Here is a 12,231-nt window from a genome sequence, read left to right as displayed (position 1 = left end):
TAAGACCCTCCTCATGACTGAAAGAAACAGATTCTGTTGTTGACCTAAAATTCTTTAGGCTTCTTACTGATGGTTGGTCCATGTCATGCTACAGCTGAATTGAGCTCTATTCCTCCAAGAAGCAGAAAGTCTTGAGAGCAAATGATTGTTTGGTCTGGTCTGGAAATGGAGCAGATAAATTTCTGTCTCATMAATTTTTTCTTCCCAAGAAGAGATACCTTCCACAACCAGAGTCATCCCAGCATATATTTTTCAAGGCTCAATYAGTAACTGGGGATATCAATAGTATTTGTTCAGATTTGTGGTTCAATGTTTGCCTCCAAATATTCCCACCAAAGAGACTGAAGTTGGTATCTTCTATCATTGCAGTGTATGCTGCTGCAAACCTCTGGAAACAGCCTTTCCAAAGACCTCTGTCCTGGGCTGCAACAGGCAGGCAGAGCCAGAGCTGGAGCACTACTTGTTGTCCCACTCTGTGGTGAATGCATRAGAAAATAAATAAATTTAATTTTAAAACTCCAGCTCCAAGAGGGAGTCTCTATACATCTCATAGTGTAACTGGCTAATTGACTACTTAACCAGCTTTCCTGGGCTAGCAGGAAAGGCCAAGGCCTGAAAGAGCAAAAGAGACTGGAGTTGKCTTTATCCATGCATGTGGTGTATTTAGACAAGTCCATTAGCAATTATGCTTGCTTATTGCAGATCTCTATCAAATATGACTCTGGACTTAAAGCTTTTATCTTGTCCAAGGCAGATTGATGTTCCCATCCACATCCTGGAGGGTGAATCGACCCCAATCACTTTYGAGGCAGTAGGCTGCAATCCAAATGTAGGAGAAGGTGCCACATCCAGGCAATTTTTGTCTTCTGCAGCCTTTCCAGGTTCTGCCAAGCTAACTGTGCCTGGGCAGGTAAGTCCAGGCATGGGATATGAGCAATATGGTCAGTCCAGAAATGTGTGAAAGAGACTGAAATATACAAGTGGCCCYATCTTGCAGTGGCCTGTTTTGCAGGACAGTTTATTTGTCATGAGATAGARCAAGATATTTCCCTTCCAGTAAGTCATCTAGAGCTTAACTCATGCAAGTTGAAAGGTCTCTYCACTTGTTTGACCTGCCGCTGGCTMAGCAGGAGCTTGTGTGGCCTGGCTAGAGCTGGCCTCCCAGCCTGGACAAGYTGTTGTTAAACTCACCCACAGATCCAAGCACAGTAAATGAGCATTATACAGCAGCAGCAGAGGCATTCTCCTGCAGGTAAAGGATTCATCCTGTGTGACATTAGCATGCCTTCCTTGAAGCCAGCCACAGTTCTGTGTGGTCTTTGGCTTCCAGCAGAGCAATTATGTTCCTGAGTACTGCAAGAGAAGATGAGTAAGAACTGCCTGAGTCTGGCAATGAAGATGGCATTCTGCAAGGCTCTGTTGTCTGAAATCAAGCTTTTTTCTCTAATGATTACTGTGCTTAATTAGAAATTTCACTGTGCCTAGAGAATGGGACAATCTAGTAGCATAATAGTACCAAGGTGTATTAGTGAGCAGTTTCCCAAAACTCACAGTCAGGTTGATGGGGATTTTGCACAGGCACATACCTCACGTTTATCAGCTGAAGCAGGAAAAGGTCTGCACTGCAAGTGCTGGAGAGAAAATTGGAGTGTTAMTGGTCCTCTATGCTCCTGAGATCCTCTCCTGTCCAGCACCAGTGTTATGTCTTATTTATTGCTCACTCAATCCCACTGCAACAGAGCTGTCCTTTTTCAGATAAAATCATTGTAACCACAGAAAAAAAAGAGATAATTGTTACACTCCCTCAATTTGTTTTAGTAAAGACATCTAGCTAATATTTATGAATTTCTGGATAGCTTAGAGATGACTGTGTGACTGCCCTTCCCCAATGGCTAGATCCCACCTTCCTTTCCTGCAGTTCCTTCTGGTTTCTTCTTGCTTCCTGCAGGCAGCCACCTTGTCCCATCACAGGATTTTCTTTGGAAATATCCCAGACTGCACCAAAGCTTGTCGACTTGTCTTTCTCAACAATATCTCAGAGAGCAAGGCAATTGTGTTTGCCTGGCAGATAATCACCTGCAAAGAAAAGGTGAGTCCTCTTTRTTCTACAGCCTTCCTGCCCATCTCTAGTGTGCCATGAAAGTACCTTACAAAACTCCATTTTCCACAAGACATTCAATTCTAGGGAACTGGCTTTCTTCTAGATGATGAAAGGAAAAGTGGAGGCGAAGTTTAGGATAGGGGGAAAGATGGGAATTCAGAAGGGAAATCTGAAGACTTCGGTGAGGCTACATGAAGCTGGAACCACAGGATATGATAACAAACCTCAGGACTCTGTCCATCAGCAATATTCTTAGAATATATCAACTGCATCTCTCTCATGCCACATACCWCTGAGAAGAAGATGGGTGTTTTCTGCAAAGAGAAAGCATACATGATGGTCCCAGGACAGYGAAACAACTCCTCTGAGAGTTTTTCTTAAATTTTTTTAATTTTTTTTTTACTTTTGTTTCCCCCCCACCCCCTTCAGCTGTTGGAGATTGTTCCAGAGTCAGGGGTTGTGCAACCTGGAGAGAGTATCCCCTGCTTCATCACGCTGAGGCCTACAAGGAATCCTTCCTTCTGCAGAATAAATCTGATGTGTGAGGTGAGACCCAAGAGGTACCTGTATACTGCCATGACCTGGACGTATTATCGTAGCTCCCAAATGGCTGACTCCAGCAGTAAGCTGCCTGCTGCTTCCAGCTGAAGGAATCCTTCTTTGCTACACTATTGTCATTCCTGAAGACAGTTAGCTTCATCCTTCCTGAGGCTTTAAGCATCTTTCTGTCTGTGTGGCTCACTGGATGAAGTATAACTGTGTAATGTATGGCTRTGTGAGGGGAATCCAGCTTCTAGAAGTGATGGTTTGAATGGGAATGGCTTTTGGTGGTTGCCAAAGACTTCATATCTGTAAAAGACWAGTCTCACTGCTTTAATAATATTGGGGGCAGACTTACAGCAGCCCCCTGAACACTTTACAGGTTTTCTGTGGCAAGAGAGTATATTTTCTCTGTCTTGAGTCTTAAAATACCACTGTTCTTTTTTCTTCCTGCCACTGGAATACATGGAAAGTGAGTGGGTTTCTTTATGGGACCTCCTGAAATGGAGGAACGGGCATGGACTTGAGCCAGACTGTTATTTGCAACTCTTTTCTAGCTCTGCTCCRTTCAGTTATGGTTTGCTTTATAGGTGTTCATCCAGGAGTCCCTGGTCCAGTATGAGAGGGACCTGCAGGAGTGGGAAGAGGAGAAGAAACGGCAGGCTGTGGAATTYACCATCACAGAGAAGGACCTTGGGGCTAAGAAGAAGCCAACAGCACCTTCAGTAGTAAGCACTCTCAAAACCTTTCACAGCTTAGCTTGGTTCAAGAAACAGCAGCCAGTGTTGACAAAAACTGTTCTTTAAGAAAATCTGGACAAGTTGATAAGAGAACATGAGGCTTTRGTCTGTTAAAGACCTCAAAGCTGATCTGTGGTTAGTGGAAAATGAGATCTTGGTTCCTAGCCAAAAATCATCTTATGAACTCTGAAATTGCTTGTGATCATCTGAAATTTGGAAGTGCATGAGAAGCTTTAGGAAAAACAAAAGCCAGGGCCCTGGAAACCAATGGTTGGATTTTTAACCATGAATAAACACTGGAGAAAAATGCGTAGCTAAAGTAAGAATGTGACCTGAGGGAAGAATGGGAGGATGAGATCATTGACTCTCAGCTGGCACAAAATTTAAAAAAACACCTAAAGTCTTGTTCTGCTCCATATCTTTCTACATGGTAATCCCTCTTCCCTTTTTTTGTTTGGTGGGTTTTTGTTTTTTTTTTGTTTTTTGAGTTTTTGAGGTTTTTTAAAATATTTTATTTTTCAGAGGTTATCAGATTCTGCTAAAACAGAAAATCTCTCTGAATCCTCAGCTTCGATCAGGAAATACAAGGTAAGTCAGGCCTGTCTCACCCATAGTAGAATCAAACTGACTGCTTTAGAAAAGAGGCAGATGCTKGATATCACAGCGTGGGAGTCTGGGCAGAGAGCACAGCAGGATTTGTAGCTTCAAGGCTTTGGGACACAGACTGTTTGGAGGAGCCAGAAGAATCAGACTGTCTGGCTGTGTTCTGTGGGCAGTAACTTTCCAGCTGAGGTGAATGGGAACTGAAATTGGCATCAAATGTGCACCCATGACTGGGGAACGGGGGAAAGGTTTCAAACAAGCAGAAAAGATGCACACAGACAGGGCAATCAGTACCTGTACTGGTTTCATTCTGGGGCCACAATGGAATGTGTGCCACAACAGAAAGCAGAACATGGTGCAGACTTTGCCCTCACCTCTAGAAGAGCTGTGCTCTGTTCTTCGGGAGAAGCTGCAGGCAGGAACTGCCTTGGTTTAAATGCACAGAAAGGTTTAAAGCTCAGTTTGCCTGGTTCATCTCTGTTTCCACTCAGGTGCTGGAAGACAGTTTTTCCATTACTGGTGGGAGGGTGTGAAACAAGGTCCCARTGAGTGCTCTGCAGAACTTCCTGGGCCCAAAGATAGCCATCAGCAGGACATGCTGTGGGAATGACAGGGCTCACAGAGGACCAGCTAACCCAAGATGTGGAAAGACTGCGGGAGGCTGGGCCTGAGAGGATTGAGGCAGCTAGGAGATGCAGGGTGTTATCTCAGGAATGTCACTGCAGTCAGGCTGTAGCAGTGCTCCTGGGATGCTGTGAAGTGCCTTTGCATGCCCTGCACTGTTCTGTGTGAAGGAATCAGCTCTGAGCAACTCTGGCTTGGATTGTCTGCCCTGAGCTCTTTGGTGTGATCAGGTCATGGAGTTCACTGGATGAGCATAAGGATGGCTGCAGAAAGGCAAAACCAGTTTCATTTAGTCCACTAGGATACTAACCTCTAGTGACAATATGGAGCCTGCTGTGTCTGGCTAAGGAGAATTGAAGGCCTCATTCCCAGAGGCAGGACAGCAGTGTCTCAAAATCATGGAAGTCCTGCGGTGCCTGAGGGCTTMTCTATATTTTGGTGGTGTCCTGCTGGCCCAGGCTTCCAGACTACTGCTCTAAGAAACTTWCCCCAACCTGACTGCTGATAATGCAACCTCAAGTTGGCCCGTGTAGCGTGGCTGGAGTCGGTTCCTGGTTTCCCTTCAGATTTGGGAGAGAACAATTTCCCAGGGCATTCCATCCACCTGCATAACTTCTCCCATAGCACTTCTGGTGAGCTTGCAAGAGCTTCCATGGTGATGGATTGGAGTACAACAGCCCCAAGTTCCTTGGGGAGACCCTGAAGCCCTGTTGATACTTGGGTCTGGCACCTTGGGCAGTGAACAGGGAACAGATCTGATTTCCACTATGGCTGCTGATGCCTGTTAGCAGTACTGCAGCACTAAGATCATTCTGACACCCAGGATSTGGTGGCTCTGGTTGCTGGGCTTTCAGTTCTCATACCTGTGCCCAAGCCTGTGCCAGCCTCCTTGTGGCCAAAGAAGCAACTATATGCCTGCTATTTCTTTCTCTTCAACAGACATTACCCCCTATTAAAAGCAACCCATCACCCACTCARCCACCTGGACTCCATGAGAGGGGGCTGCCATTGGGCAAAAACTGCAGCCAGACGTGGGTCAAACCAGAGCCTCCCAAGCCCTTGCTCTTACACCTTCATGTGTCAGCCAGGTCCTACGCTATTGAGGACTTTCTCAGCAAATTCGTCTGGGAATTTCCTAGATACTTCTTGTCCCGGTAAGAGATAGGAGTTTTTTKGATTGGCATTTTCATCTGGGTCAGGGCTGCCCATGCTCTGATATGCACTGAACTTGGAGCCCTGGTCTGCTCCTCTCCAGTGCCTCAGAATTAGGTAAGAGGTGTCTCGTTTTCCCCAGCATTAGCTGACATGACCTGTTTCTCTTCCCACCTCAACTGTCAGAGCTCAGTGTTCCTCTTTTATGACCTTGCCCCTGCTGCTGTCACAGATATGACAGCTCCCACTCCTCCCCTGCTTGCCTGCACTGTTGTGTGCAGGTCTTTGATAGTTTGGTTTAGTAGTGCTGCCACTGATGGAACAACTCCTCCTTTCCCAGTCCTTCCAGCCCCCAGACCTCAGAGAGYGAATTCGTGGATGGAAGTGAGTATAAAAACAAGATGGACCCAGAGCCTGAAAGGCTGTCCCTGGCTGCTGCTTCAAAACAGGAGCTGGAGGTGGTGACTGACACACTCACGAGTGTCATCAGGTGTGTGTCCCTTCACCCTCACCTGGTTTGGAGCCCCTTCAGAGAATGTGTGCAGCATGGCCCTCTGCTAATCCTAGAGGACTCTGTGCACTCTCGTTGTCAGAATGGGGGATCCACCTGCCAAAGGCTGTCTTGGGGACTATGAGCTCAGGGATCTGGGAGTGACAGCCAAAAACAGGGACTTCCTCCCAAACCAGGGGCTGAGCCCATCTCTCCAGAACTCCCAGGAACCAGGGAACTCTACCTGCTGTGATCTTTGGTTTGTGAGCTGCACAAATATGAAGAACAGTGCTGGGAAAACAGAGGTGGTTTCATTAGCTCAGGCCCTCTTACTGTGCCCACTAGGCCCAGAAATCCAAAAGGGACAGACTAAACACTGACATCAGTCRGTAGTTTCCTCTGATTTGTGGGTCATACAGATGCTGGAACTCATTCTTTATTTTCTTCTTCCTAGAAGCCTYTTGGAGGATGGCCATTTCCTCAAGGCAGTGAGAAGACTCCACCTTGACCCTATTCCATATTACTCCCAGTTCCGGTCTGCAAAATCAGCAGAGCACCGGGACAGACAGGGCTCCATGATCCCTTCCACGGTCTCTGCTTCAACAAACCTTGGCCTTGAGAAGGACAGAGAGAGGAGAAAAACAAGTCAAGAAACCCCTTCCAGTGATTTCCTGGAGTCTTGGAAGAGTTTTTACCATAAGCAGTTAAGGGAAAAGGAGATGATAAGTAGGTGAGGAAGAGCTCACACATAAAAGTCAAGAGCTGCACAGTCAAGAGWGCCATGGCAGCACACTGCTTGGCCAGAAATCCATTTCTCCTTCAGCCTGGCAGCATTTCTGCTGGTGTGTTTTGTTCTTTCAGTGGAAGTTGATGCTAGCCCACCTAGCCACCCTGTCCTGAGTGTGGTTTGTGTGGAGAGAAGGGTTGCTGTGTTGGGGCTTGCAAGGATGCTGCTAGTGAATGAAGTCTGCTTTACTCTCAGGCAGTCCTGGCCACATTAGACATTATGGAGCAGTGTGTGCTTACCTCATCTTTTATTTTCACTGCAGTGTTTCACCACCTTGCGTTTGCTGTGGCTACTGCCTTGTACACTGCTACAAGCTACAAGCATACTCACTTAGAGCAGCTACAGCACAGCTTGGAGGGATAAACAAGTAAAACTACAGTCACCCAGCTCTGTCTAAAGTCAGGGCCTGACAGCAGCTGGTGACAGTTCTGGGACAAGGGTCAGCAACCCATTGCTCAAGTCTTTGATTCATTGGTCTTAGTGTGTAGGAACAGTGTGTGCTCCATTACTGTGCCTGATGATTCCTGGCAGGAGTCACAGCAAGCAGCCTGCCTTATCTGCTTTCTGATAGCTGTCCTCTGCTGTACTTCTGTCCCTCTAGGCAGCCAGCTGTTGGGAACCTTGTGGAGCTGTTGCTGGAAAACACACTGCAGAATATCGTGGTGGAAGCCAGCCGTGGGGAGGTGATGCTGACAGCCCGGCCCAGAGTCATTGCTTTACCCCCCAACCCTTCGCGAAGGTAGCAGTGCCTATCTGTTCTCTGGTGGGGGAYGGGTCCTGTCCTTAACATGTCAGGCTGAAGCACAGCCCGTGTTCTAGACATGGGAATCAGCTGAATCCCTGCCTATCAATGCCAAGGCTGCCTGTGCACAAGGAAGAATCCATTCCCAAAGTCTCTGCCCCTTCTTGGCTTGTCCTGAGCCACAGAGTAGAGGTGGTAATGTTACAATCTTKCTCATGCAGCTCTGGGTCAGGGCCCTAAGGGTGAACAGCTGGCCTGAGACACTGGAAAGACCAGCACAAAGATAGTCCTTTGGGAAAAGGGGACAAGGAGCAGGTAGCACAGCCTCTGACAGCAGAAAGGGGGGAAACACTTGTAGTCCAAGATGGTGTGGGATCTATTTAGATTGAGGGAATGGCTGCTGGTGGGGCAAGTAGATTTGGAACTGAGCGAAAACCCTGAGGGTTTACCCTAGCTTGGGCAGAAGTGCAGAGAGATGGGATTGAGGGTTAATGGAAGAGGCTTTTTGGATGTAGATGTCATCTCCAGASCTGCGATCTCTTCTTCTTCAGAATCACCAATCTAGCACCTCCACCCTCTGGATTATAGCTGCTGGGCAYTGTGCTGCTTGAGATCTTCAACTACATCAGCTCTCTCCATTCTACATCCCTGTGATGTGCAGAGCAGCTTGGACCCTCCCAAACCATGACCTTAGCTCAGCATGCTGCCTTTCTCTAAGGAGGTATGTCCTGATTATGTTCCAGCACAACTTTGAGTCCTCTGACAACTCCACTGCAGAGTTGATGACATCTTTCCTTTCTGTGGCTGGCCAYATCATTGGAAAATTCCAAGCTACAAGAAGCACATGGACAACCTCTGACAATTCCCACTACCCTCAGTCTGTAATAGCTGAGAGGAGTRTAATCTGCTTTGAAATGTAGCTGAGAAAGGACTGGGCACAGCTGGGCACAGAGATGATGACATCAGTAGGATGCAGGTACTGAATCCTCCTTCACTCCTTGCTCCAGTGGAGACTGCAGGTTTCCCTTACAGTGACCAGCCCGAGGAGGCAGCTGCAGCACCATCAGCACACACAGCAACCCAATAAAAGCAGTTTGACTTTCAGACACTGACACCGTGTGTAACATATGTCATTCATGAGTCTGGGTTTGTGAGCCCTAGACCTTCCCTTTTCAAACTGCAAGGCTGTCACCTAGGGAAGGGGATGCTCTCAGCCTTGGCCTGGCCTGGAGGGTCTGTCAGGCTGCGCGAGAGGTGTCACAACGAAGGAGCGGGTTTGTCACAGCCGGGAGGTGGCAGTGTGAGTTGTGAGAAATCCCAGCGGCCAGCACAGAACAGGCTGGTGCTGGGTCCCAGCTGCTGTTCCCAGGCAGGAGCTGCAGGATGGCTGTGCCAGGCAGTGTTTGCCAGGCTGCGTTTGCAGTATCTCCTGTTCTGCAGTACTGCTACGGGCTCTGYAACGTGGGACTCACGCAGCCACCCAGCTCTGGTGAGGATGCAGCTTTGGTGTTCCCCTCCAAACCCTCATGCCCAGTGCCAGGATTCAGCCAAGACCAGAACTGCATCTTCGTGCCTTGAATCCCAAAAGACGACTGTGAACAAGATGCTGTGGAGGGCTTTTGCCCTGCTCAGCAGAGGGCAGTTGCCTGCTGTGCCTGTGGTACTGTGGCTCACCCAGCTTCACCCCAGCTCTCCTCTCTGTGCAGGGGCCCTCCCTGCATAAACGTTACTAAGCCTCAGGGCTGAGCTGTTCCTGTTGTCAGAGATACAGCAGAGGCACTGCCAGCTCCCGAACTCAGCCTGAGTGCCTTGGGCCTTCACATGGCTCCTGGATCCTTCTYATGAGAAGCGCAAACTCTCTTCTCCCTTCCCAATACTCTGGGTGCCAGCAGAGTCACAAACTCCTATGTCACARCAGTCTTTCTGTATTTCACTGGGCTTTGGCTGGTTCTGAACAGGTAATGCTGAATCACTTCCTTCCCCCAYAGGTCAAGACAGCCATGGGGCCTGGCTGTTTAGTCCACTTGGAGTGATTCTTCTTGGTCCAAGTTCCTCGCTAGGATTTGCTCACTGCAGATGCTCTGTAGTTCTGCAACAAACTTCCCAGATGGATAGCAAAGATGGGGCAGAAGCTTCACTACTGCCCTAAAGCAGATTGAATCCAGCTGCCCAAGTGAAGACAGGGTCAATCCRTTTGCCCATCCTCAGACCTGCTGTGTGATCTAATGCTCTTTAGGCTGCATCACTGCAGCTGCACCACTGCATCCACTACCTGGAGGAGTTAACATGGGAAATGCTGTGTGTTAGTGTGGTGTAACACCCAAAAGTGAATGGAGGGAGCCCATATCATCAATGTGTAGGGAATTACTTTTTTTTGTCATTAAAACTCCTATCCCTGCCACTCTCCTGTGCTCCCAGCTTGGACCTGAAGAAAACAGAACTCACACTATACTTGCCTGTTGAAGCACTATTAGAGGGAAATTCACTTATTTGATAAGCATCACTCTCTAGTAGGAGAGATCTCAAACGTAGTGCCTTGAATAGGTGAGTCAGAGAAACAGATTTGAGCGCTACCTACACTTGTGAGAGAGAATTTTTTCTTCTCACAGCTCTTTCTAAGGGCTGTGAGATGGTGGTCTGTCCCCTCTGTTGGAGGTCTTCTTTGGTGCCTGTCAACCAGAACTACTCTACGTGCACTAAGCAAAGACAGTAGCAGCTGTCACACTTTTCTTTTATCCTCATCCTAAAGTATAAATACATTACTGGGGGCAGCAGTAGGTGAGGCAGCTACTTTTCCACGTTGGGGAAATTCCTGATTCCTCTTCTCAGGCTGGGAACCAGACCCTGACTCTTGTTTTGGAAAACACTTCCATGTGTGAATTTGGCCCCTGCCAAACACAGCTGCATTTCTAATGCACATCTCTCCAACGGAAATATTGTAGATACAGGTCCTGCTCCTTCCCACTGGTTTGCATGATGAAGTGGGTGATGTTCCCAGGGAACTGGGGCTGGTGGCCAGGCCAGGCACCCAGCAGGTACACGGCCAGCAGGAGGATGGCTGAGCATGAGCTTTGCAAGCTAATGGGACTCTCCCTCTCCTTGTGGGAACTATCAGGAACACTCAGTCATCAGGCAGTTAATGCAACACACAACRGGCGCTTTCTTCTTGGCTGTTACTCCTGGCTCCCAGGGAGAGGTGAAATGGCCTTGGGGCAGGTGGGCAACAGAAGCTATCCTGAATCCCATTAAAACATTTAACACATGCTGAATCGTGCCATTGTCTGGGAGATAAAGRGAAGGGAACAAAGCTGTTCTTGGGCTTCCCTAACAGGGTGTCTGAAAGGTCCTGCTGTGCTATCCCAGCTGGGGAGCCTGAATCTCCTGCAAAGCCCCCCTTGGGGGGGRTCGGTCTCTGTGTCCTTGTGGGGAAGGCAGCAGTGTTAGGGGACAAGGAATCAACCATTCCATCCTTGGCATCAGCCCCTTGTCCTTCTGTACGGCGCATGAGGCAGAAACCTGTAAAAGTCCTGCCCTGACTAGCTTGCAGTGTCTGAAGAGCAAAAGCATGAGGGTGATCCTTCCAAAACCTTTGGCAGAGCTGGGCAGGTATCCTTCACCTCTGGCCTTCCATGTCCCCAATACTGGGCTTGGAGACACTCAGCTGTGTCTCTGGTATTTGGGAGTGGGGACCATGCTCAGGCCAGGCCAGGGCACCACGCTGGCTCCTAATGTACACAAGAGGTGCTCTGATGTGAGCCAGTCAATCCTCATGGGTCAGTGAGGCAGCAAAAGCCCTTGGCTGCTGCAAGAGGAAGCTGAGGCTGCCTTTTCAAGGCCCGTYCTACTGGCAGTAACACACCTGCTTGACTGGGAAGGGCAGAAACTGGTAGATGCTGCGCCAGAGATGCCAGGGCAGGCAGAAGACGTTCTCCAGGGTACCAGTGCAGTGCGGGTCACTCTGCAAGCTCAAGGGACCTGCTTTTCTCCTGTTTTCTTTAAGACAGCCGTGCAAAGATAGTATTTGCTGTTATTTGGTGAGTGGTGGGGCTCTGCCCTTGCAGGAGAGAGACAGGAGTGAGAGACTATTTCTAACACAGCATGGAGAGGTCTGCTGGCACTGCAGCAGCACCCATGTGGTATTTTGGGTTTTTTGCTTCTCCAGAAAGAGAAGGGAAAGCCAATCAACCTGTGCCAGGAGCTGCTGCTCCGCTGTTCTGGTGCGTGGCAGGGCAGGGAGAGGTGGGAGTCCTACCACATACTAAGAAAGGAGAAATATGCAAGTCYAAGCATCACAGCCTGTATAGCATAAAAAGAGGATTAAACATCACATTTCTTCTCTGTACCACAACCCAGAGTACTGGTGGTACTGCATTTCCTTTGCTGACAGAACCACCAGAAAAGGGGATCAGGATGAGCAYGGGCAGAAGGCTGGCATCACTCTCACTTCTCCCC

The 12,231-nt window shown here is 48.5% G+C and overlaps 1 protein-coding gene across 1 annotated transcript in view; it reads left to right on the top strand.

Annotated features, from left to right (window-relative positions):
• CFAP65 (cilia and flagella associated protein 65) overlaps positions 1 to 8,865 on the top strand; it is a 31,436-nt gene extending 22,571 nt beyond the window's left edge. The window contains exons 24-33 of the mRNA XM_057367540.1: positions 755 to 910; positions 1,949 to 2,089; positions 2,531 to 2,647; positions 3,232 to 3,369; positions 3,904 to 3,969; positions 5,548 to 5,762; positions 6,101 to 6,250; positions 6,705 to 6,980; positions 7,639 to 7,776; positions 8,331 to 8,865. Coding sequence (XP_057223523.1) covers positions 755 to 910; positions 1,949 to 2,089; positions 2,531 to 2,647; positions 3,232 to 3,369; positions 3,904 to 3,969; positions 5,548 to 5,762; positions 6,101 to 6,250; positions 6,705 to 6,980; positions 7,639 to 7,776; positions 8,331 to 8,367 — 1,434 coding nt within the window. The 3' untranslated portion in view covers positions 8,368 to 8,865. The remainder of the gene's footprint in view (positions 1 to 754; positions 911 to 1,948; positions 2,090 to 2,530; positions 2,648 to 3,231; positions 3,370 to 3,903; positions 3,970 to 5,547; positions 5,763 to 6,100; positions 6,251 to 6,704; positions 6,981 to 7,638; positions 7,777 to 8,330) is intronic.
• Positions 8,866 to 12,231: the final 3,366 nt, after the last annotated feature.

The sequence above is a fragment of the Malurus melanocephalus genome, unplaced genomic scaffold (assembly GCF_030028575.1).
Source record: "Malurus melanocephalus ecotype Western Australia unplaced genomic scaffold, MMel_1.1 scaffold_81, whole genome shotgun sequence".
Classification (NCBI taxonomy): domain Eukaryota; kingdom Metazoa; phylum Chordata; class Aves; order Passeriformes; family Maluridae; genus Malurus; species Malurus melanocephalus.
Note: the sequence above shows the minus strand (reverse complement) of the source record. Positions and strands in the feature narration are given on the sequence as shown.